The sequence below is a fragment of the Tilletiaria anomala genome (assembly GCF_000711695.1).
Source record: "Tilletiaria anomala UBC 951 chromosome Unknown K437scaffold_22, whole genome shotgun sequence".
NCBI classification, from domain to species: Eukaryota; Fungi; Basidiomycota; class Exobasidiomycetes; order Georgefischeriales; family Tilletiariaceae; genus Tilletiaria; species Tilletiaria anomala.
The window spans coordinates 62408-85053 of record NW_013547000.1 but is presented as its reverse complement, the minus strand read 5'-3'; the positions used below and the strand labels follow the sequence as shown (position 1 = coordinate 85053).

Here is a 22646-nt window from a genome sequence, read left to right as displayed (position 1 = left end):
TGCCAAGACATCATGCTCCGAGCGGTTCAACATTCAGATCCAAGTTCGCCGTGAGGAATAAACACCTCTGCGAAAGGCCGCTATCCACTTTCACCGTCACGCGAAGCAGGGGACAACGAGGATCGCGACGTGACGGATTGGAACCCGGGACTCGTGTCCATCCACCGCAGCTGATTTCCCGTGTACTTGGCAGGCAAAGTGGAGGGTCCTTACAACAAAATGGTGCAGACACCTGACGGGCAAATGTCCGTTAGCGAGAGCCCTAACCGCGGCGCTGCAGGTAGTGGCAGCGGTAGCGGCGCCGGAGGAGCATTAGGAGTAGGGGGCTCTGCTACAGGATCCGCAACCACAGCGCCAGGTCCGGACCCAGAAGTTCTGTCAGAGCGACTGATGGACGACAAAGTCGATGTCCGAACAAAGTTGCAGGTCGTCGTCGAAGTCAAAGAAATGCTGGAAATGTTCCATTCCGTCGACTATGGCAGGTTCCTCAAGAGTTTTATTCCTGCATATACAAAATTGTTAGAGAATGTACCATGTGCATTTAGCACAGATGCAACCGAGCAGGTGAGAGATTCCCCACTCTACGAGTGTTATGCGAGACCTGACTGAATTATGATTTCACTCGTTACAGCGACTGCGACATACCGTGCTCGAGACGATCCAGCGGCTACCCCAGCACGAGCTCGTCAAGGAATATGCAGAGCAGGTCATGAAGTGCATGATGGTCACACTTCAAAACGACAATGAGGACAATGCCGTGACCGCACTCAAGATCATCATAGACTTGCATCGCAGCTACAAGCAGGTGCTAGGGGAGCACGTCCAGCCTTTCCTGGATCTGGTGCAAACATTCTATAAGGGGATGGGAAAGACAGTGCAAGAAAGCTTTGGAGATGAAGTGGGGGAGGACGCCAACATGCAGGCGCCAGGGCCATCGTCCGATGCAGCCAGTGCCAGCGGCTCAACACCCGGTCCCGCAAATGATGCAGCACTGGGCGGCCCGCCCGGCCCGAAAACGCTGCTCAAGTCGACTTCGTCCTTCAAAGTGTTGACAGAATGCCCCATAGCCATTGTTCTCATCTTCCAATCTTACCGACAAGTTGTCGCCCAGGCAATCGGAATATTTGTTCCGCTCGTTGTTGAGCACTGCCTCCATCACCAAGCCAAACCCCAAGCGGATGCACACGCAGCTGCAGCTGCCAAAGGAGAAATATTTGTCGGTGTCGCGCCTAGCATCAAGAAGCGTGCACTGTACTCGGACATGATCGTGGCGCAAGTCAAAGCGATGAGCTTCATCGCCTATGTCCTCAGAGGGACAATGCCGGTCGTCAAGCCGTACGCGCAGACTCTGCCCGATATAAGCGTCCGATTACTGAAGGATTGCCCACCGGAAGCGGCGAGCACCCGGAAGGAGCTGCTTGTAGCCACGCGCCATGTCTTGTCCACCGACTACAGGCAGTACTTTATCCACCAGATCGACACATTGCTCGACGAGCGCGTTCTCCTCGGCACTGGTATCTCTTCCTACGAGACTCAGCGGCCGCTTGCCATTTCCATGCTTGCCGATCTAGTGCACCATGTACGTGCCGAGCTCAAGCCTGCGCAGCTCGTGCGTGTCATCGAAGCCCACGCCACAGTCCTACACGACCCCAGTCTCGCACCCAGTATACAGACGATGTGCGTCAAGCTGCTACTCAACCTAGTCGAGACGATCGTCAACAAGACTACGGAGACGGGCGACGCACCAAGATTGTTGCACGCTATCCTTGAAACGTTTGTTGAGAAACTCGCAGGTCTATCGAGATTAAGGGAGGATCTGGATCTATCGAGAGCGATGCGCAAAGAGCAGGCTCTGCAACAACAACAGCACAAGGACGAACAAGATAAAACGGCAGCGATGCAAAGGCAAGGCGCGCAACCCGAAGGAAAGGGAAAGGAGAAAGAGCGGAAGAATGCAGAAAAGACAGGAGAGGAATTGACGGGTGCAAGCAAGGCTGTGGAACCAACAAGCAAGAATCCGCTCAACGCTATCGCGTTTGAACGCGCCAAGCCAATTCAAGCAGCGGCGATGATGATCGATCTGCTCTCCGATCCTCTCAAAGACGCCCGCTTCCTGTTCCGCAACGTCATGATCGGGGTCAAGACACTCATTCCCGTGCTCAAGCACCGCGCACGTGTCGAGCTCAATGGCGAGCTTATCAGCCGCCTCTTTGTCGATGGCGTTCGGTGCTGGTCGCTACATGATGGAAGGGACGGAAAAGAAGAGAGGGAACTGATGGAGGTCTTCACGAGCATCTTCATCGAGCTTGAGCCGCAAGTGTTCCACGAAGTCTTTTCGACACATCTTGGCTTCCTTTTCGATCAGATCCTCATCACGCCTTCGCTGCTCGGCATCCCCCAGAGCTTGCTCAGCAACGAGCTGACTTCCAAGCGCTTTGTTTCGGTCCTCCTTCGCTTTGTGATCGACCGTCTGGATCAAGTCGGCACGACGGATAAAAAGTACGCAAGCGTCAGCCTACGCCTCTTCAAGATGGCGTTCATGGCTGTGACCATCTTCCCCGAGGAGAATGAGGTGATGCTACAACCGCATCTCAGCCATCTGATCATGACCTCCATGAAGCTTGCGAGTCGTGCCCCTGAGCCGACCAATTACTTCCTTCTGCTTCGCGCCCTCTTCCGGTCGATAGGTGGCGGTCGCTTCGAACTGCTCTACAAAGATGTACTGCCGCTTTTGCCAGTTCTCCTCGAAAGCCTCAACAATCTCTTGCAGGCTGCTGAGCCATCGAAGCGCGAGATCTTCGTCGACCTGTGCCTCACGGTGCCCGTGCGCTTGTCTGTGCTGCTGCCATATCTGGGGTACCTCATGCGTCCTCTGGTTCTGGCGCTGCTGTCGTCGACGGAGCTTGTCTCACAAGGTCTGCGCACGCTCGAGCTTTGCATAGACAATCTCACACCTGAATTCCTGGACCCTATCATGGCACCGCACGCCCATGATCTCATGAACGCGCTGTGGAAACACCTTCAACCTCTTCCGCACAATCATCAGCACTCGCACACTACCATGCGAATACTGGGCAAGATGGGCGGCCGAAATCGCAAGATGCTACAGGCAGCGCCAAAGTTGCAATACCATAGCAATCCCAGCAAGATGCGCACGCTCACCATCCACTTTGATGGCAGCGCCCAAAAGGTGCCGTGGGCGCCAATACTCGACCTTGCACTGGAAAATATTCGCACAGGCGATGCATATCACAAGAAGCATGCGTTTGAAGCGCTCAAGTGCGCTGCTGCTGCCATCGTAGATGATGTGGGTGTTACCGAATGGACCGTCTTTTCACTGTGCTGACTTTAAGCTTACTTGATCCAGCCGACGACCGAACGTGACCGCGAAGAAACTTTGGAGCGCGTCGTGAAGGGCCTGTTCCAGGCTACGCTTTTGGAGGATGTCAGAGTGGAAGCTGAGGAATTCATTTTCAGCCTGTGTCGTCACATTTTCGTTCTCGAGGCAGAACGACCCTTCCCATCGACGTTGCTGCCGTCGCCGAGGCAGCTGATTCCGCTGGTGGCATCTCTGCTTGAAGGGCTCGTAATAGCTCTAGCACATGCCGATCCTTCTGAACTTACGCATTACGCTGAACTTCAGCTCAAAATTATCTTCGCGGCCAAGGAAACAATTGAGAAGCACCAGAAGCCAAACTCTCCCCGAGGAGACCTGTGGGCAATCATGATGCATGCGCTCGCCAGTCGCTACTGCACCCAGTGTTACAACCAACTGTGGTCGCGCAAGACGGGGGGTTGGGTTGGCATTGACATGCTCGTGCGCAAGGCGAATTTGGGCAGCATCTGGGTGCGGGAACACCAGTTGGAGATCATCAGGGCCTTGCTGTTCATGCTCAAGGATATGCCAGGTGATCCGCCTGGCAACAGTGACGATGTAGGAGACACCCTGGTCCACGTCCTTGAGATTGCAAATGCGCGCCAAAAATCGCTCGAAGACACGGAGGTGAGCGCAGATGCAGATGCGATGGAGGTGGAAGCGAGCACTGGAACGGCGGATATACCACCTGCAGAGGTGGCGAAGACCGATGGGAAGAGTGCCAACTCAGAATCTGGCCCAGTTTCGAAAGCTGATAAGAAGCCGGAGGACGGGAAGAAAGACGATGCATCGCAGCCTGACAACGACAAAGAAGACGAAGACACAAAGAAAGGAAAAGAGCATGTGGCACAGCGAAAAGGCGAGCCGTTGAAAGATGGCAACATCGAAATGGCTGATGGCATGAAAAAGGAAAAAGATGGAAGTGCAAGCATAGGCAATGCATCTGCGAGCCAGACAAGCGCGCCCGCATCGACTCCTCAAGTACCACTAGCGAAGAGGCCGCTGACGGCTGAAGAGCAAGAGAAAATTCTGGTCGAGCGCCAATTCTCTTTCCTCGTTGGTATCCTCGTGCAAGAGCTCTCTTCGGCTAATGAGCTGGTGCGGACGGTCACACAACGCGCCTTCCGACTACTCGCCAAAGTCAGAGGATGCAGTGCAACGGACATCCTGGCGCCTGTCAGAGACCGTCTTTTGGGTCCAATCTTCTCCAAGCCACTTCGTGCTCTCCCATTCGGGATGCAAATCGGCCACATTGATGCGATTACGTTCTGCCTACAACTTGATCCGCCGTTGCCAGAGTTCAATGAGGAGCTCTACCGTGTCTTGACCGAGGCGCTGGCACTTGCAGATGCGGAGGACGCGGCCCTTATCGGGCGCACGAGCCAGTACAAGAACATGCTGGCCGTCACCAATTTACGGGTCGCATCGATACGACTATTGTCCTCCGCTCTCGCCTGCAATGACTTTTTGACCACAAAGCAGGCTCAGATGCGCATGAAGATCATCTCAGTGTACTTCAAGAGTCTCTACTCTCGGTCAGAGGCAGTCGTGGAGGTCGCCCATGCTGCACTGAAAAGTACTCTGCAAAGCCAGTCAAAGGTGAGCTACTGTCAATCTTCTTCGTCAAGTGGCATAGCAGCTGACAATGTATTTGCTTATGCAGCTTCCGAAAGACGTTTTGCAAAGTGGATTGCGCCCAATTCTGATGACCTTGGCGGATCCATCGCGTCTCACAACCGCTGGCCTCGATGGTCTCGCCCGTCTCCTGGAGCTTCTCACATCCTATTTCAAAGTTGAGATCGGTACCAAGCTGCTTTCGCATATGGCAACCATTGCAGATCCGGCGGTTCTGGAGAGAGCAAGCGCTGGTGCTTTGGAAGCTCCTCAATATGTGGACGCGCATCACCTTCTTCGAGTGGAAAAGCGGGAATCCGAACCAATCGAGATTCTAGCAGCAATCACACGGATCTTCCATCTGCTGCCCGCCACTGCCTTCATGTACATGGAGAAGCTTACAGAGGAAGTCTGCAAGATCGAGAGCAAGATTCGAAGAGTTGGCCCGACTCCTTTTACCAAGCCGCTTACGCAGTTCTTCGAGAAGTTCCCGGTACAAGCTGTCCAGCACCTGTTCAGTCGCATCAACGATCCGGCACACGTGAGATGCTTCAAGCTCGCCTTGTCCACCGACTTTGCTGTACGTCTTCGGGCCGAGGTCGTCAACACCAAAGAAAAGTACTTGCGTCCGTTGTTTGGGGAAGATGCGGATGCAGGCAAGGTCATTGTAGCCCTTCAGCTCATTCAACAGCTTATCAAGGTTGATCCAGCTTGGCTGATAAAGAATGAGGATGTTCAAAAAGCCGTGCTCAGACATTGGATATCGGCACCATGTGCGCGAAGGCGTAGACACGAGACACTCACAGGCGACAGGCGGAGCAAAGAGTCGGTTCTCTTGATCGACGTTCTGTGCTCTTACCTCAAGGAGAAGCACGATCTCGACACCTACTTCGCTTTGACTGATGTCTTTACATACAAAAACGCTTACGACCTCACACCTTTGACGCGCTTCCTCTACGAACGATTCGCCAATTCGGACGACACTAGCTTCAAGCGCGATGCGTTGCTGCGTTTCCTGCAAGTGTTCGAGTCCAAGGGCGTCAGTCAAGTATACAAAACTCAGACACTTCGCACGCTCATCAATCCTATGCTACTTGCCACTCTGCGACCATCTGATGCTCGCGCCGCGGAACAAAGCGAGGACACAGTGGATACGTCAAAGGCTGAGGAGGAAGCTCTCATCAATCAAGCTGTTATGTCTCAGATCTTGAATCGAGTCTGGCGGTTATTCCAAAGCGGCCCTGTCGTCCCAGACATCTGCTATGACGATGCGTTGCGCATTGAACTTTTGCACATGTCCACCACCATTCTAGGCAATGCATCGCACCTGCTCGGATCACAGGGGAATGCAAGAAAGGACACCATCAAATTTGGATGGGCGAACATCAGCTCAGAGGATTTGATGGTCAAAAATGCAGCCTACATTTTCATCTCTAAGTTTATCGAGTCCTTCGAAAGTCCACTCAAGATCGTCGGCCAGGTCTACATTGGGCTCTTGCGATCACATCAATCAGAAGGCAGGGCCATGGTCAGGCGTGCACTCGACATCCTTGTGCCTGCGTTGCCAAAGCGGGTCGGCACAGCCGATGGAGGACAGCCGCCACAGTGGGCAAAGTGGACCAAGCGCATCCTCACAGAAGAGGGACACAATTCTTCGCAGCTTTTCCTCCTCCTTCAGCTCATCGTCCGCCATTCCAATTTGTTTTATTCTAGCCGAGAGATCTTCCTACCTTATGTGGTCAACAACCTTGCTAAATTGGGGCTCGCTGCGACAGCAAGTCAAGAATCACGTCTGCTTACCATTGAGTTAGTAGACGTCATTATAACCTGGCAAAGCAAAAGAGACGAGGCCGTCGAGGCCGTGCATGAAGGTCGCGAAAAGCCCATCTCCGATGAGAGTGCGTCTCGAAAGCGCTCGGAAGATCCAGAAGAGGGTGGCGGGCCGCGCAAGAAGACTAAGCTCTCAAGGACTGGCGCAGCTGGACAGGTGACGTGGCCTCTCCTTGGCGAGCATGCGTACAGCATCCCCAATAATCTTCGCGAGATGATTGTTGGTTTCCTTGTTCGTTTCATTTCGATTTCCGCGGAACCAATCGCTCGCGGGGGCGTCATCGCAAAGGCGTTCACTCTCTTTAAAGACGTACTGAAGACGCCTGTGTGGTCAGATGTTCAAATCAAGTTGACTGTGTTCCAACGACCATTGGTCGCCACCGACATCGATGAGGCCCATGCTACAATCGTTGGCAATGCCCTGCAAACGCTGCGTCAGGTTGTCAAGGACAAGGATGAGACTTGGTTCCTCGCACACATGGCGCAACTGCAACGCCTGCTGGAGAAGTCAATCGCCAGTAGCGATCCGGCGTTATTGGAGTATGCTAGGCCCATCCTAGAGAAAGCTTTCCAGGTCATCCCTGACAATCCACCAAGTGACGAAGATGCAGAAGGCGATGAAGACGGCGAAATCGGAGCAACTGCGGGTACATCGCCTCCGACCGAAAACGGGCCCCGCGACGACGCAAGCGCCTTCCGCCTCCTTGCCGAGACAGCTATTGCAGAAGGTCTGAGAACGTCGACGAATTTGTATTCAGTGTTTGTCTTGCTCGCCACATGGAGCCAACGAAAGCCAGACATTGTAAGTTGTTCCCGAGCTGCAGTCGCTCTCTCGATGCTTATCCCCCTATCCTTGTTATTAGATCGAGGCGCACCTGCAAGGCTTGGTCAAGGCTTTGACCAAGTTGACCAAGGAGCACCTTGCTGCGACAGAAACAGTGCAGCCAACGGACCCTGGACTAAAATTGCTCATGATGGTCCTTGAGCTCTTGCGAATCAGGATTTCAACACTGGGCGAACAGCGAAGGTGGTTTCTCAGTGCGGTGGTACAGCTCGTTGAAAGGTCGCGAAGCCTGGAACTGTGTCGATTCTTGCTTGACATGATGAGCAAGTGGACACTTGAGCAGAAGGAGGCCTTCCCGACCATCAAGGAGAAAGCTGGCATTCTAGTGAAGATGATGAGCTTCGGAACTCGCGACAACGACCCGCTTCTTCGCGACTATTTAGAGCTGATCCACTCAATCTACGAGAACCCCGCGTTCGCTCGGTCCGAACTGACTGTACGCCTGGAAAATGCTTTCTTGATGGGATGCAAGCACAAGGATCCGCTTCTGCGGCAGCGCTTCATTTCCATCTTTGACCGCACTCTGGTCAAGCCAATCCACGGTCGTCTGCAATATCTGCTGGGCAGCCAAAGCTGGGAATCTCTAGCAGAGTACTATTGGATGTCCCAAATCTTGGATCTTACTCTAGGGTCGATTTCGAAAGATCGTTCCCTTTTGAGCGGCAGCGGGATCCGCGGCGACTCGACATACGGATCTCTCACTAAGTCATTCACCGTTGGTAGCATCATTCGCCCAGTTCGCGCGCTCCTCTACACGGACTCCCACGCCGCTCATGGTCTGTGGGTGTTGTTCTTCAAAGCTGCCTGGCGGACTCTGCCACGAAAGCACCAGGAAGAGCTCTCCCGTGCTCTTGTGGGATTGCTGAGTCGCGAGTACCACATCCAGCAGGCTTCCGCCCGCCCAAACATTGTCCAGACGCTCATCACCGGCGCCTTGGCGTGTGCACCGCAGCCGGAATTGCCTCCTCACGTTGTGAAGTACCTCGGAAGGACATTCAATGTGTGGCACAGCTCAGCCGAAGTTCTGCAAGACCTCCTTGCCTCGTTACCTCAGGACGACGATTCGGTCCGCGAAGCCACACAGGACGCACTCGCTGAGCTTTATTCGGAGCTCTCCGAGGACGACATGTTTTACGGCCTCTGGAGGCGTCGTTGTGTCTATGCTGAAACCAATGCAGCTATCTCCTTCGAGCAGAACGGCATGTGGGCTCAAGCACAGGTCATGTATGAGCAGGCCCAGATCAAGGCCCGTGCTGGTGTGCTTAACTTCACCGAAGCAGAGTATAGCCTGTGGGAGGACCACTGGGTACTGTGCGCGCAAAAGCTTCAGCAGTGGGATGTGCTCACCGAGCTTGCAAAGTTGGAGGGCGACCATGACATGCTGCTGGAATGCGCCTGGAGGCTGTCCGACTGGACAGTTGAACGGGAAATTCTGGAGCAGGCACTCGACAGCCTCTCGGTCTCTGCAACGCCAAGGCGAAGGGTATTTGAAGCATACATGGCCCTCCTGAAGTCACACTCCGGGCAAGACAAGCTCAGCGAATTTGGCCGTATCTGCGACGAGGCTATCCAGCTCACCTTGCGAAAGTGGCATTCACTTCCTGCACAAGTGACGCAAGCTCACGTCCCGCTCCTGCAGGTCTTCCAACAGTTCGTCGAATTGCAAGAGGCAAGCACGGTCTTCAGCAGCTTGGCGGTGACCAATGCTACGAATCTAGATCAACGTTCAGCCGAGCTAAAGACACTGATGCAAACCTGGCGTGAGCGCCTGCCAAATTTGTGGGATGACATCAATGCTTGGAGTGATTTGGTTGCTTGGCGGCAGCACGTCTTTGGCGCAGTGAATCGAGCATATCTGCCGCTGGTACCCTTGATTCAGCAGCAAAGCGGAGCTGCGGGTTCATCCACCAACTCTTACGCGTACAGGGGGTATCACGAGACAGCCTGGATCATCAACAGGTTTGCGCACGTTGCTCGCAAGCACTATCTGAATGATGTCTGCATCAGCTCTCTCACTAAGATCTACACGCTGCCAAACATCGAGATCCAAGAGGCCTTCCTCAAGCTTCGAGAACAAGCCAAAAGCCACTTCCAGCAGAACAACCCCAACGAGCTTGCGCAGGGCCTGGAGGTCATCAACAACACGAATCTCATGTTCTTCGGTGCTCCGCAGAAAGCCGAATTCTTCACGCTCAAAGGCATGTTCATGGCCAAACTGGGCCTTACCGAAGAAGCAAACTCCGCCTTCTCCACAGCAATCCAAATGGATTTGTACGTGGCAAAAGCCTGGACAGAATGGGGTCGTTTCAATGATCGCACCTTCCGGGACAAGCCAGGGGACACTTTTTGCGCGGTCAATGCTGTCAGCTGCTACTTGCAAGCGGCTGGCCTCTACAAGAACTCGAAAGTGCGCAAAATCCTCATCCGCGTTCTTTGGCTTCTTGGCTGCGACGACGCTAGCGGCAACGTCAACCTCGCGATTGAAACATTCCGAGGCGACACTCCAATCTGGTACTGGATCACCTTCATCCCTCAACTTCTTCAAGCTCTCTCTCATAAGGAGTCTCGCTACGCAAGGCGGTTGCTGCTCCAGATAGCCAAAGCATTCCCTCAGGTAAGTTAGGCTTTGCTGTTTGACCCAAAGCTCCATGCTAACTTTTGACTTTTCTTCCAGTCTCTGTACTTTTACTTGCGCACGAGCAAAGAAGACTTTGCAGTGATTAAACGATCGACGCTGATGCAGGCACAACGAGCAGCCGCGCAAGCACGTCAGCAGCAGGAGCAGCAGAATAAAGAGCAACAGAACAAGGCTGAAAAGAGCAAGGTGCCCGACCCCCAGCCAGCGCAATCGCAAAATGGGACAGCAGACGGCACAAAAAAGGACGTCGCTAGTAGCGCCGCGTCCACAGCCACGGATAGGAAAGCTGCAGATTCACAAGGGGCGAACAAGGGGGGTGATTCAGGCTCTGCTTCGCAGAGTAATGCTCCATCAAACGGCCAGAAAGCTGCGGGTAGTGCTGAAGCCAAGGAGCAGCCTGCACAAAGTGAAGCGGCCAAGAGCGAAACCAGTTCTAACTCCGCCAATGGTGCAAATCAGTCCAATTCCGCATCCGGTGCGAATGGCCAGAATACAGTCTCGATGAGCAGTGCCAGCACGCCGCAGCCTGCATCCTCACGACAGCCATGGGAGTACGTCGATGAGACACTACAAGTCTTAAAAACTTCTTTCCCGCTGCTGGCCTTAACGATGGAGAACATGGCGGAGCAGATACAGCAGCGCTTCAAGCCGAGCAATGACGAGGACATTTACCGTCTGACTACGGCTCTCCTGAATGATGCCTTGCAGCAGTACATCGCAAGGGCCACCCTCCCGAATGACTCAGGTCAGCTGCCAAAGGTGTCGGTAGATAACGTTATTCGTTTCGCCGAAAATTTGCCACCTGGCAATCTCAAGCAGTCCTTCGAGGAAGACTTTGTCAAGAGCAAGCCGACGCTGCGTGATTACGTGCAAAAGCTTCAAAGGTGGCGCGACCGTTACGAGGAAGTGCTCGACAAGAGAACTTCCAAGCAACATTTGGAGCATTGCAGTCACTTCCTGGTGGAGTTCCAACATCAGAAGTTCGACGACATCGAAGTGCCAGGGCAATACCTCAAGCTCGAGGACAACAATTCGGATTTCGTCAAGATTGCACGCTTTGAGCCGACCTTTGAGCTCATTCGCTCCAGCGGAATCTGCACGCGTCGCATCACGATCTTGAGTCACAAGGGCAGTCTGCATTCCTTCGCTATTCAGCTGCCATCCGCGCGTTATTGTCGTCGAGAGGAGCGCATATTGCAACTCTTGCGCTGCCTTAATCGTGTGCTCGAGAAGCGAAAGGAAACCCGTCGCCGTGGGCTTCTCTTCAACACCCCAGCTGCGATTCCCTTCTCGCCTCAACTCCGTCTTCTCGAGAGCGACTGCTCATTGCTCAGTCTTCAAGACATCTACGAGCGCCATTGCGAAGACTTTGGCATGGGCAAAGACGATCCGATCATGGCGTGGGCCGAAAAAATGCGCTCTACATGGAGTGCTGGCAAATCGATGGTCGAGTTCACCAACCTACGCATGGAACTATTAGACGAGATCAGCACCAAGATGGTCCCCGAGACGGTGCTGACTCGCTTCATGATACGGTCGATGAAGTCACCATCCGACCTTTGGCTCATGCGCAAGCACTTCACACTGCAGATGGCCTCCGCTATGTTCCTCACCTACGTTCTCTTTGTCTCTTCACGCCTGCCCAGCCGCATCCACATCTCTCGCGCATCAGGCGCGGTGGTTATGTCAGATCTTGTGCCGACCTTGAATCCTAGCGCGCCCCAATTCAAGTCGCCGGATGCAACTCCCTTCCGCTTGACGCCAAACATCCAGCACTTTATTGGTCCTATCGGCATCGAGGGTCTCCTAACCGCGTCTTTGGTTGCCATTGGCAGGACGTTGTCCGAACCCGAGAGGGAGTTCGAGGAGTACCTTTCGATATTTGTGCGGGACGAGATCAATTTCTGGCTCGCAGGCATGCAGCGCCAGCCACCTGGAAGTCCCAATGTGACTGATGCACCGCGAGAGGTCGTCTACCAGAACATTCTTGAGGTTGTCAAACGTGGAAGACTTCTTTCGTGCAAGTACGAGATTGAAAAAGTGAGTCGATTTCAAGCGTTTGTTCATGCAGCTCAAGGTAATGACCACTCTGCTCTTGTAGAACACGCAGCATGGCCCGAGCACCACACCTGTATCTCAGACAGTGCTTGACCTCATCAATTCAGCTAGTAATCCAAGCAAGCTGGCGCTACAGGTGAGTCGTCCCGCGTCACAGCTCGACTCCTCACAGTCACACACTGACCGCCTCTTACCTTGCCAGGAGCCAAATTGGGCCGCATGGCTGTAGGGAATATTCTCAATTGACGTGTATTATATACAAAGATCAAGTTAGAGCTTCGAATGAATTTTGCATAAGAGCCGAAAGCTCTGGGTCATTCGTTTTAACTGTTCAGCAACATTCGGTGTTTCCATCGCTAGCCAACTCTGACGGTAGCGAAGAAGAGAGTATTGCTTTTTCCCGCAACTCTGCTCTTCGCAATTCTTCGGTGATGGAGCATAGGCGTGCAAAGAGGGTGCGGTACTGCTCGACTTGGATCAAATCGTCCTCGCCGTCCAGAACAGCTGCATGCGTCCCTCGCGGTGGGCCACCTTTCTTTGCTTGAGCTTCTTGCTGCTCAAGGCTGGCATCTGCTCGAAGCAAGAGCCAAGGTGTTGACACGGGACGCAAGTGGCGGAGCAAGAGCGAGCGCGCCTGCACATCTAGCTGAAACGCAGCCCCGAGCGCAGTTTCGAGAAGCAACCTGTGCATGTCTTTTGCCTTTGCTAGCGCGTCTTCATTCTTGTCATTTCCATGCAGTGCCATCATGTCGCGCAACTCAACATGGGCACGGCGAATGAGCTCAGCGTGTGTTGCGGGCTGGACCCGACCGCTTTCAAATCCTTGCTCTGCTTCCAATCGTGCTTCGACTCTTTTTCGGCGGCGGCGCACGCTGTCCCATAGGATCGATGCGAGCGTCTGCACCACAAAGGAAGTGGTTACTGGCACAGAGCAGAGCGCGTAGAGCACCCAGACTACTTTTCCTGCGGCCGTCGTCTGTGACGACGACAGATCAGTATCTTAATAACCAATTGGATCAGGCTGTCCAATCAGACAGTTTGTTAAACGGCTTACCACAGTGACATCTCCGTATCCAAGTGTCACATTACTGACGAAAGTGCTGTCGTAAATAGATGTAGAATGAAGCCATTTTTTCAGCAGAGACTTCGTTCAGCCCGCTGTCAACGCACGAAATCAAACTCACAAGTACAGCGAGGTACCGAGGGACCACGCTTCCGTGGCCGTAAAGAGTGCCGCGCCGGTGATTAGAAAGACCATCAACAAAATCAGGCTTGCAATAAAGTTGAAGAGCTGCAGACTTCGCTCTTGTCTCGCGTGCAGATGCTCCCAGTGTCTCATTTCTTCGATTTGAAGCGCTTCTTGTGCTTCAGACTCGCGCAATAGGCGAGAATGTTGCGGGTGTGAACCTTCTGCGTTGGCCGGAGCTGCCGGGATTGACCTTTCCCCTTGGCCGCAGGCTGTTGTTTGGTTCCTCTTCGGTGGAGCATCCTTGTGGCGGTGAGCCTTCTTTCTTGCGTTTTCGAAGTGCCTCTCTACCATGCGGAGGAATTGCTTCCGTCGCTCTTCGCGCCCTCCGCCCAGCACTGCCACGATGGTGTTGATCTCAGTCGCGAGTAAAGCGATCAGAACGAGCTCAAATGGGACAAGCATGATTCTCTATTATCGTTAATATGGGTAGATCCAGATCAGTAGCTGCCGGTGCCAGCTTGGCGACGCAGAGAGAAACGTACCGTGCTAGGCTTTGATGGATGCAAATCGCCGAAGCCCACAGTAAGCATAGAGCTCACGGTGAAATAAATACCGTCAAAGTATGACCAACACTCGATTCTACTGAAGGTGAGGGCTTGGACACCGACGACAAAGTAAAGTGAAAATTGTGAGAGAAGGAAGGCTCGTGAGTTTAAGCGCATGGTGATCAGGCGCCTCCGATCGTCGGAATATGCAGCTTTTCGCTGTTCTTTGGCCAAACCACTACCTTGTCGCTGCATTTCGATGCCTTGTGAAGCATTGGTAGACTGATTGGAAGTTATGCTCAGCGTGGCAGGACGCATTTCCCCCTGTGTGTCCCGAGAGCTTATGTTTGGGAGAACGTTTTCCTCCTGTCGCTTTCGCGCTTGTGGTCGCGAGTAGGTTGCATGATGAAGTGAAAGGAAAAGGACGACAAGGCCCACCATCATAAGAGAGCCGACTGCGCACCAGAAACTAAAATTGCGTGATATGTGAGCAAGCAGCTGAAGAACGTATGGTGGACGACAGACTTGCCCTTCCTGATAAACGTAGTCCTTGTGAATGCTGTGGCGCCTTACGCCGTACACAGTGATATTGACTAAGGCAATGACGAGCTCGGCAATGAAAAACAGAAAAGAGATTGCTGAAGTTAAACGCCATATCTGCAAGCCTGAACGAATCGTGACTTAGACTCCGTAGATTGCAGTTCTCAAGCAGATTGTTCTTCGGAGGGGAAGGGACGGCCAAGCTCACGGCGACGGAAGCGTGGCTGAAAGAAACGAGGAGCAAGATATTTGCAATGACATTGAGTGCCAAGCTGAAGGCTCCGAGCACGATGCACAGCGGAGGATCTCGGACCTTTATCGGCGGCGCAGCTGGTGAGATCACTAAGAACCACGGCTGAGATACCGCCGGAATCTCGTAGAGCGTCGAGACGGGGGAAATGAGCGCAGCGAACAGTTGGAAGAACTTCACCGTCGCAAGGATGCGCTGGCGTGTGCGGCGATAGCTGACGCGAGCGAGCTTTCGCATGTCGCTCCGGAGAAACGGCATAGTTGTGATGGCTCGACGGTCTCAATGTGCCTTCTACAAGGTGTAAGGACGATCCGCATCATGAAATATCGAAGTGGACGGACCAGGGCCAGATGAAGATGGTGCGTGGCTCGTCAAAGCCTAGTGCAAAGCAATCACGGCAAGAACGCCTGGTCGACACGATTTGTCCACGCTGCCAGCGCTCAGCACCGAATGATGGAAGGAAGAGAAGCTGAGCTGAGCTGAGATGAGCTAAGCTAGGCTAGGTAAAACATGGAGGTATCTTGTCTGAAGGATCAGTACTCAACACTCAGCAACGCCACTATAATATGAAGGATCAAAAATAGGGATGAATTACCTTTGGTGACTGGTACGAATTATGTGTGAGTTTCTAAATTTTCGTTGTCTGCAGACTTTCTAGAAAGTTTACTACTTCTGCTCGAAAGTATTCCAGTTTTAATTGGGCTCAATACATACCTAATTATACCGGTAGTATTTAAAAAAAAACACCCTCAACTAGTCTCCCTTTTTAAATCATCCGTCTCTCGTCATGATGTACGGCATTCTTCTGAATCTTCACCATTTCATTTTTGTTCTGTGCGCTACCCCGTTGTTCTGCTTTCTTGAAAAGGAAAGTGATTCTCACTGTAGAGGTAATCAAGTACCGAATTTAACGTGGCTTTCGGGGCGATTCTCGGAAGCGTGACTTTTGCTTTCCGAGGGGCGATCAATGATGCTTCCAAAACTTACAACGTTTTGGAGTTCGAGGTATTTGAACATTTACGGTCCGAGGATCGGACGGTGGCGCATACCAAAAGTCATGCTCTCAAAATGGTGCCAAAGGTCCTTGAATAAATGAGACTTGCGCATTTTGGAAGAGATTCACGATTGTTGCTATTTTGGACAAGAACAAATGTCAGGGGGTTACGGACGCTCCGAGAGTCTCACAACAGATCCAATTTGAGCTCGTCGCCAGACACCAGGCAACGTGTCAATGGTACGTTCCTCGATTAGTGTTAGGAAATGGGTGGCAACTCCCGGAAAGGGGTCCAGAGCACGCTGCCCCAGCAAGTGTCTCTGTTTGTGCCACCCTGGATTTCCTCTGCTACTGCTTCCAGGTCCGTTGTGCAACAGGCCTTTTCGCGCTTGAGGGGACCCATGCCCCACGCTGAGCTGCCGCACTTGTCTGGCGCCTGCAGTGCACAGTTTAACAAGATAGAGGAAAGGAGCCCTCACGCTTTCGTGCTCTGGCTCGGTGGCGTTGATGCTTGTCCTTGTAAAACAATCAAGTGGCGCTGCGCAGCTGTTCTGAACCACGGGCTCTGACCCTGACGGGCGAGTGCCACAATGGAGGCACCGCCCTCGGCAGATGCGACCTACAAGGTGCAGAAGGAAGCCTTCGTTTCTGGTCTCTCGGGAGGCTCGGTCCTATCAATCAACACCGTCTCTCTCACTGCAGCTACGACATACCTACTGTGGGCTGTTCTCAAAACTCGGGCACCGCGACGACGCAGCCGACGGCGAAGATCGCCGGGCAAACACACAAACATCAACATTGGCAACATCGCCAGCTGCACCAATGACCCGCAGCAGCGCTCCCAATCTACCCTGAAGGCAGAGGATCCCAGAGAAGAAGTAGCTTGGCTTGCGGCTTTGAAAGGGCTGATGGATGAAGACAATGTGCAAGGGCTTACCAGTCGACTAGTTCAGTTTATTCTTCTTGTCTTGCCACTGCTGCTAGTCACCACCGTCCTGGCCCAATATGCGCTTTCCTTCAACATACTCATAGGATCGACATCCTTGTGGCTTCTATACACATTTCCATCTCTTTTGGACCAAGATATATGGTCCAGTTCACCAGACCAAGGCTCTGCCAAGGGAGATGCAAAGAAAGACTGGCGAACGAAATCGTTTGTTTCTTCCGACGAGGAGGATGGTGAAAGGATCAACGAACAGCTGCCCGAGGGGCGGGCCCGAGCGCCGGCTTCGTACTCGCAAATGCGCCCCTCTCTGCAACTCCACCGTCCCTCTCCTCGCGCAGACCAGGGTCATATAAAGGGGCAGCGGCCGTACTATCAGCCCGAGAGTTACCTCGGCGTCGGTGGCGGAGTGGGAGCCTCAATGTTGCACATGTCAGCTCCAGGTAGTGGACCTTCGCAAGCAGTGTCTCCTTCTTCTTCTAACGGAGCGTCACCCGCGTCACCCGCGACACCTTCCCCACTGTCCCCCATTTCGCCATTTCTTCCTTTCTTTCCAACTACGCCAACTTACGAAGGCGCCTATGATGGGTACGTCGTCCCGCACGGCACTCCTGGCCAGCATCAGCAGCAGCTTCCATTCCGCGTCAGCATCGACTCAGCAGCAGACGCGGCGTACGCAGCGGCGCATCCACCTAGCACATATCGAGGGCCTGACCATGATGGCGATGGGGGCCACAGCCATAGCCGCAGCACCAGCAGCAGCGCGCGGACAGTAGGAAGGGACAGGGGGATGCTGCGCAAGCTGTTCATCAGTGGCGGCAACAGTGTTGGTAGCACAGCCTTGGAAGGGAAACGCGGCAGCGGACGTAGCTCGTACGACTGGAGCCGTCGCGGCGACTCGATCGACTCGCAAAGTGGAGGAGCGCGCGACAGATTGTCGCTATTAGGGGCTCGATCGAGCCTGGACAGCGCTGCGTCCTCGTCCGAATCACTCACGTATGACGATGTCATTAATGGTTTCAAAGCGAATAGGAGCGTTGCAAGTGGCGAAGTGGCAGGCGGATGCTTAGGGCCTGATGCGCCACTCAGAGCAGCTTCCGCGGAAGAGGTATGGTACAAGGCGGCCAAACGGAAAGAGTTCCTGACTATCTACAGGGCGCACATGATGCTCATGACTGTCATCTGCATTCTCGCTGTCGACTTTAAAGTGTTTCCGCGCGAGTTTGCCAAATGTGAGAGCTGGGGGACAAGTCTTGTGAGTTGGCGAATCAAGTGCTTGTAGAGTGGGAGACTTCAAATGCTGATGTCTAACGCCCATCGCAGATGGACCTCGGCGTAGGCTCGTTTGTTTTTTCGCTCGGCATCGTCTCTTCGGGCCCGCTTATCCCATCGCTACACTCAGCACGACACCGCTTCCGACCGCCGCGGGCGCTGCTGCTGAACAACATCAAGAAAGCGCTGCCGCTGCTCGCGCTGGGCCTGGTTCGCGTCGTGATGGTCAAAGGCATGGACTATCCGGAACACGCTAGCGAGTACGGCGTGCACTGGAACTTTTTCCTCACACTCGCCGTCTTGCCTGTGCTCAGCTCGCTGTGCCGGCCGCTGACGCGGCTCGCGCGCTACTCGGTCATCGGCCTGTCGATCGGCGCGGGCTACCAGGTGCTGCTGTGGTGGCGTGCGGATCTGCAGGAGTGGATACTGTCTGACCCGCGCGTGCGGCATGGGGGCTTCGTGCAGCAGAACAAGGAGGGCCTTGCGTCGCTCGCGGGTTACCTTGCCATCTTCATGCTCGGTATCGACCTGGGCCACTACGTGCTCCCACTGGACCCGTACCAGGCCTTCCGCCGGCGCTCGCGCACGCGCCGGCGCGAGAAGACTGGCAAACTGAGCATGGTCCTCGCGAGCTTCTCGGTGCTGTACTGGTCCGCGTTCTTGCTCCTGCGACTCCTGGGCGCGCAGAACAGTCGCCGGCTGGCAAACCTGGTTTACGTTGTCTGGGTGACGGCGTTCAATGCGTCCTTTCTTCTGTGCTACGTCGCAGTGTACGCTAAGTGGCTGCAGCTGCTCAAGCAGCGTGCACTCGCCTCGGCCGCATCGGTTCAGGAGCTCGAGGTTCGTCAGTGGACAAAGCGCATGGCAGAGTGGAGCCCTTCGTTGTTGGAGGACATCAATCGGCACTCATTCGCTATCTTTCTTGCTGTGAGTCCCGGCGTTTGTTAGGGCGTCGCCATTCGTGCTGACACTGTTCGTCACTCCTTTTGCGCCGCAGGCAAATATGCTGACGGGACTAGTGAACGTCTCAATGGCGACGATGCACGCGAGCATCTTGGCTTCTATGCTCGTGCTTCTCTTGTACATCGGCATCAACTGCGTCCTCGGGTCTGCGCTCACCCGGCTCGGCTGGCGGCTGCCCTTTTGACGGATAGCATGGCACGAGTCTTCAGCAAGGGAAGAGCATATGTAGCATACATTCGCACACACCATTGCATAGCTCATCGAATGATGAGATTGAATACAGACGCCAGCACTCGATTGTTGTGCTCGCATCATCTCGGCGCGTCGATAGTGAAGAAAGAGAGTAGATGCTGCGTGCATTGCCAAAAAGGGGGACAAGGTGTGCAGCGAGAGAGATGGATTGGGATGTGCAGTGGAGTGTATTCGGACACGGACATATACACAGACATCACCGCAGCCGTCCCGCTACATCGAATCGCATCCTCACTCGAAAGGCTTAATACGCGCCATCCTGGCTTCACCGCCGCCGCACGCTGGCAGCGGGGCCGGGTGTGATTATGCCTCCCCCTGCGCTAGCGCCTCCGCCAGGGTGAGGATGTGAATGCCCAGATGCGCTGGCGTGTTCGTGCTGCTGCTGCAGATACGCGTACTGGTCCTGCGGCTGCTGCTGATATTGTTGCTGCTGCTGCTGATAGTGCTGCTGCTGTTGCTGATAGTGCTCCTGCTGTTGTTGATAATGCTCCTGCTGCTGCTGATAATGCCCTGGCTGTTGCTGCTGGCCGTAGTGGTGCGGATGGAGCTGTGCGTTCGAGTGCAAGTTGGCGTGTGGGTCGCCGGCGGCGGCGGAGAGCGCAGCGTCGGAGTCATACGCCTGGCCGCCATCGGGAACGTAGTAGCCGTCCTCATCGTAATAGGCGCCCCCCGGGTGGGTGTACCTGCCATCGCTTTGGTCCGCGGCGTTGTACGTGTATCGCTTTGACGCGCGGTTGTTGTTATTGTTGTTGCTGTTGTTGCTGTCGTCGCCAAAGTACGACACGCGGTTCATCGCGCCGCTGCCGAGGGGGGTGGGCTCAAAGTCGAAGCTGACATCCTTGTCGCGGCGTGCGTGCGTGCGATATATGCTCCGGGCGGCGATGAGAAGCGCTACGCCGAGGAGCGCAGCAGCGAGCGCGGCAACCTGCAACCAGAGTGCAGGACCAAAGACAGCGAGGTCGATGCGGCTGAAGTCTGCGGCATCGTTGCCGCCGAAGACGGCGTCGGCGTCGGCAACGTTGAAAGCACCCGATGCAAACTTGCTGCGCGCGGGCACGAAAAGGGCGAGATCAATGGCGAGTGCTGCGGCCGCAGCGACCGCGGCGAGGAGGCCGAGCAGGGACCAGAGGAGGGAGAAGCTGCAGAGGTTGAGAAAGGCAGCAAGCGTCGCGAGCCCCGCGAGCCCTGCGGCGATGGGTTGCGCGATCAGTGCGTACGGCAAGCTGGCGGGGAAGACGTTGCGCACCAGCGTGCGGAACGACGACTGCGTGTACCCGAGCGAGGTCGACGTGCAGGCAAAGCCGGCCTGTGGCGCGATACGCCCGCAGTTGGCCCAGATGCCAAACTTGAGGAGAGGAAAGGGCAGAGCAGAAGAGAAGGGATCAGCGCGAGCGCGGGTCGCAGCGTGCGCTCTTCAGACACGCACAGTGATCGTCTGTCCGGCGGCCGAGTCTATGCGAAGAAAGTGGATGGCCTTGATGTAGGGCAGGCTGAGTGACTCGAGCACCTGGAGGACCATGCTAGCGAGCAGCAGCGTAAACGCGAGGAAGACGGCCGTGAGCGGTGCGCGTGCCATCTTTCTTCGCTTGGCTGGCTGGCTGGCTGTGGTAAGTGGGGACACTGTGCTGGGCTCGATCGCGCCCGTTTTGCGTGGCCTGGCGAGAAAGGTCGCTCGGTGGGAAAGGTAGGCAGGCAAGCAGCGGGTGCGTCCGAGAGGCGGTGAACCGACCAACCCGACAGGCAAGCGGTGTACGCCAGAGTAGAGGGCTGGAAAAGGCTGAGCAGAGCAAAGCAACGCGAAGCAATGCAGCGCAAAACAGAGCAGAGCAGAAACCCGGTGGGCTTAGCCGGCGGGTGGCAGAGCAGGCGAGCGAAGAAAGGAGCGTACAGGGTGGGGGAGAGGGGAGCAGGCGGCCTCGGCTCCGAGCTGGAGTCAGACTATGTAGACGCTCCAAGGGGGTGGAGTGCAGTTGAAATGGCACCGCTCTGATGATGGTGGTCCGGGTCTTCTGCTGTGCTATACTGTGCAGTGCTGGTGCTGAAACGAGATGCAGATAGAGTCCCTGCATATGAGCAGGCAGCATGGCACATTGCTCTCATCTGCAGATGAGCCCCCTCCCGCTTCTGGAGGGGTGCCTGTCTGAATCACAGGCACACAGCTAGAGTGGGACGGGACCCACACCCACACCCAGACCTGGACCCAGCTTAGAAACGAGGCGGAACGCTTATCAAGCAGAGCAAATGTTATCACAATCACGTGATGCGAACGACAGAGGTAGAGCACAGGATCCGTCCCATCTCGCCTCTTGTCCTCATCGCGCAACCCCGCACTTTCACACGTTGACAGCCGCTACCTCAGCCCGTTCCAGCCGCCCGCCCCCACCGGCCGCGAGTGCGGCAGAGGATGCGTGCGTGCGTGCGACTTGCGAGGCGAGCATTGTGTCCTCCTCTTGCTATGCCCACGAAAGAAGGGAGACTTGAGGCAAACGCGCGCAAGTGTTGGGACTGGGGCCGAGGCTCAGTGCTTTTGGCAGCGCAAGAGATGGTCGCTCCGGGTAGCTCTTCCCCCTCATTTCCAAAATGGATCAATTGACGTCAGGATGGCCGGCTGCAGCGGCCTTGGACGGGGCACGCAAATCACTTTCTCCCGCCTCCTCCCTTTCAACTGCTACTACTGCTATCGGTAGCAGCTACTACTACTCTCGTTCTCCTGTGTAGATAGCGAAAGGAAATGGCCAAGGAAAGCCGCCATGCGCTCGCCGCTGCGCTTCCCTCTATCATCGTCTCATCGCCCATGCTGAATGCTGGCAGGGACCAGCTCATCCCATCGGCCTGAAATGGTCTCGTCTTCATGTACATAAACTCGACATGAAATTAATACCCAGAAACAAGTCCCTTTTGATGGCGAGATCGACTGATTTGCGAGCACAGATAGCTTCTCCCCTCGGGATGTCGGTCACATACATATACACTGCTGCAGTGCACCGGCCACACCCCAGCCAAGCCGACACATGGCGCAGCCCCCTCCTCCTGTCCACTTTTAGTGGTACTCGCTAGACACATGCTACCTACACCGCACGCCAACCTTACACCGTCGCCCCACGCCCGCTCTCTGCAGAGAAAACAAGAGCACTGGCAGCAGGACTTTGTCGTTGTGCTATTCGCGCCTCCCTCTAGTCAAGTAGCGCGATCGAGAGAGCACGCGCGCGGCGCTTAGACCTTCGACCGCGCTCGCAAGTAACACACACAGGCACCGTCTCCTTCTCCAGTATGGCCAGCGACGACCAGGCGAAGGAAACGCCGCAGCAGCAGCCTTCCAACGCTCTCGGAAAGCTCAA

The 22646-nt window shown here is 54.8% G+C and overlaps 5 protein-coding genes across 5 annotated transcripts; 3 read left to right on the top strand and 2 right to left on the bottom strand.

The window, feature by feature from the left end:
* The first annotated feature begins 140 nt into the window (after positions 1-140).
* K437DRAFT_79486 (uncharacterized protein) lies at positions 141-12640 on the top strand. Its single transcript, XM_013388844.1, has 8 exons — positions 141-564; positions 632-3307; positions 3368-4975; positions 5040-7622; positions 7684-10278; positions 10339-12342; positions 12404-12496; positions 12563-12640. The coding sequence occupies exons 1-8, from the start codon at positions 220-222 to the stop codon at positions 12587-12589; spliced, it is 11931 nt and encodes a 3976-aa protein (XP_013244298.1). The 5' UTR covers positions 141-219; the 3' UTR covers positions 12590-12640.
* On the bottom strand, positions 12413-15446 carry K437DRAFT_79565 (uncharacterized protein). The gene is made up of 6 exons (XM_013388843.1): positions 14843-15446; positions 14624-14751; positions 14092-14563; positions 13545-14017; positions 13418-13460; positions 12413-13336 (listed from the first exon to the last, which is right to left on the bottom strand). The coding sequence occupies exons 1-6, from the start codon at positions 15140-15142 to the stop codon at positions 12692-12694; spliced, it is 2061 nt and encodes a 686-aa protein (XP_013244297.1). The 5' UTR covers positions 15143-15446; the 3' UTR covers positions 12413-12691.
* Positions 15447-16031: 585 nt separating this feature from the next.
* Positions 16032-18161, top strand: K437DRAFT_78822 (uncharacterized protein). Its single transcript, XM_013388842.1, has one exon. The coding sequence runs from the start codon at positions 16469-16471 to the stop codon at positions 18101-18103; it is 1635 nt and encodes a 544-aa protein (XP_013244296.1). The 5' UTR covers positions 16032-16468; the 3' UTR covers positions 18104-18161.
* K437DRAFT_255340 (uncharacterized protein) lies at positions 17904-19523 on the top strand. The gene has a single exon (XM_013388841.1). It carries the CDS (start codon positions 18145-18147, stop codon positions 19039-19041), a length of 897 nt encoding a protein of 298 aa, XP_013244295.1. The 5' UTR covers positions 17904-18144; the 3' UTR covers positions 19042-19523.
* A 50-nt stretch (positions 19524-19573) lies between these two features.
* On the bottom strand, positions 19574-20884 carry K437DRAFT_267466 (uncharacterized protein; the record flags this gene model as incomplete). Its single annotated transcript, XM_013388840.1, has 2 exons — positions 19574-20653; positions 20735-20884. 2 exons carry the CDS (start codon positions 20882-20884, stop codon positions 19574-19576), a joined length of 1230 nt encoding a protein of 409 aa, XP_013244294.1.
* Between the last annotated feature and the right edge of the window lie 1762 nt (positions 20885-22646).

Bases quoted from the DNA above. Each gene is read 5' to 3' on its own strand.
- K437DRAFT_255340 (XM_013388841.1), top strand. From the start codon at position 18,145: ATGGACCTCGGCGTAGGCTCGTTTGTTTTTTCGCTCGGCATCGTCTCT.
- K437DRAFT_79565 (XM_013388843.1), bottom strand. From the start codon at position 15,142: ATGCCGTTTCTCCGGAGCGACATGCGAAAGCTCGCTCGCGTCAGCTAT. The intron at 14,752-14,842 runs GTGAGCTTGGCC...TCAGGCTTGCAG, and splicing joins TCAGCCACGCTTCCGTCGCC to ATATGGCGTTTAACTTCAGC. The intron at 13,461-13,544 runs GTGAGTTTGATT...TATTTACGACAG, and splicing joins CTCGGTACCTCGCTGTACTT to CACTTTCGTCAGTAATGTGA.
- K437DRAFT_78822 (XM_013388842.1), top strand. From the start codon at position 16,469: ATGGAGGCACCGCCCTCGGCAGATGCGACCTACAAGGTGCAGAAGGAA.
- K437DRAFT_79486 (XM_013388844.1), top strand. From the start codon at position 220: ATGGTGCAGACACCTGACGGGCAAATGTCCGTTAGCGAGAGCCCTAAC. The intron at 4,976-5,039 runs GTGAGCTACTGT...TTGCTTATGCAG, and splicing joins CTCTGCAAAGCCAGTCAAAG to CTTCCGAAAGACGTTTTGCA. The intron at 10,279-10,338 runs GTAAGTTAGGCT...CTTTTCTTCCAG, and splicing joins TAGCCAAAGCATTCCCTCAG to TCTCTGTACTTTTACTTGCG.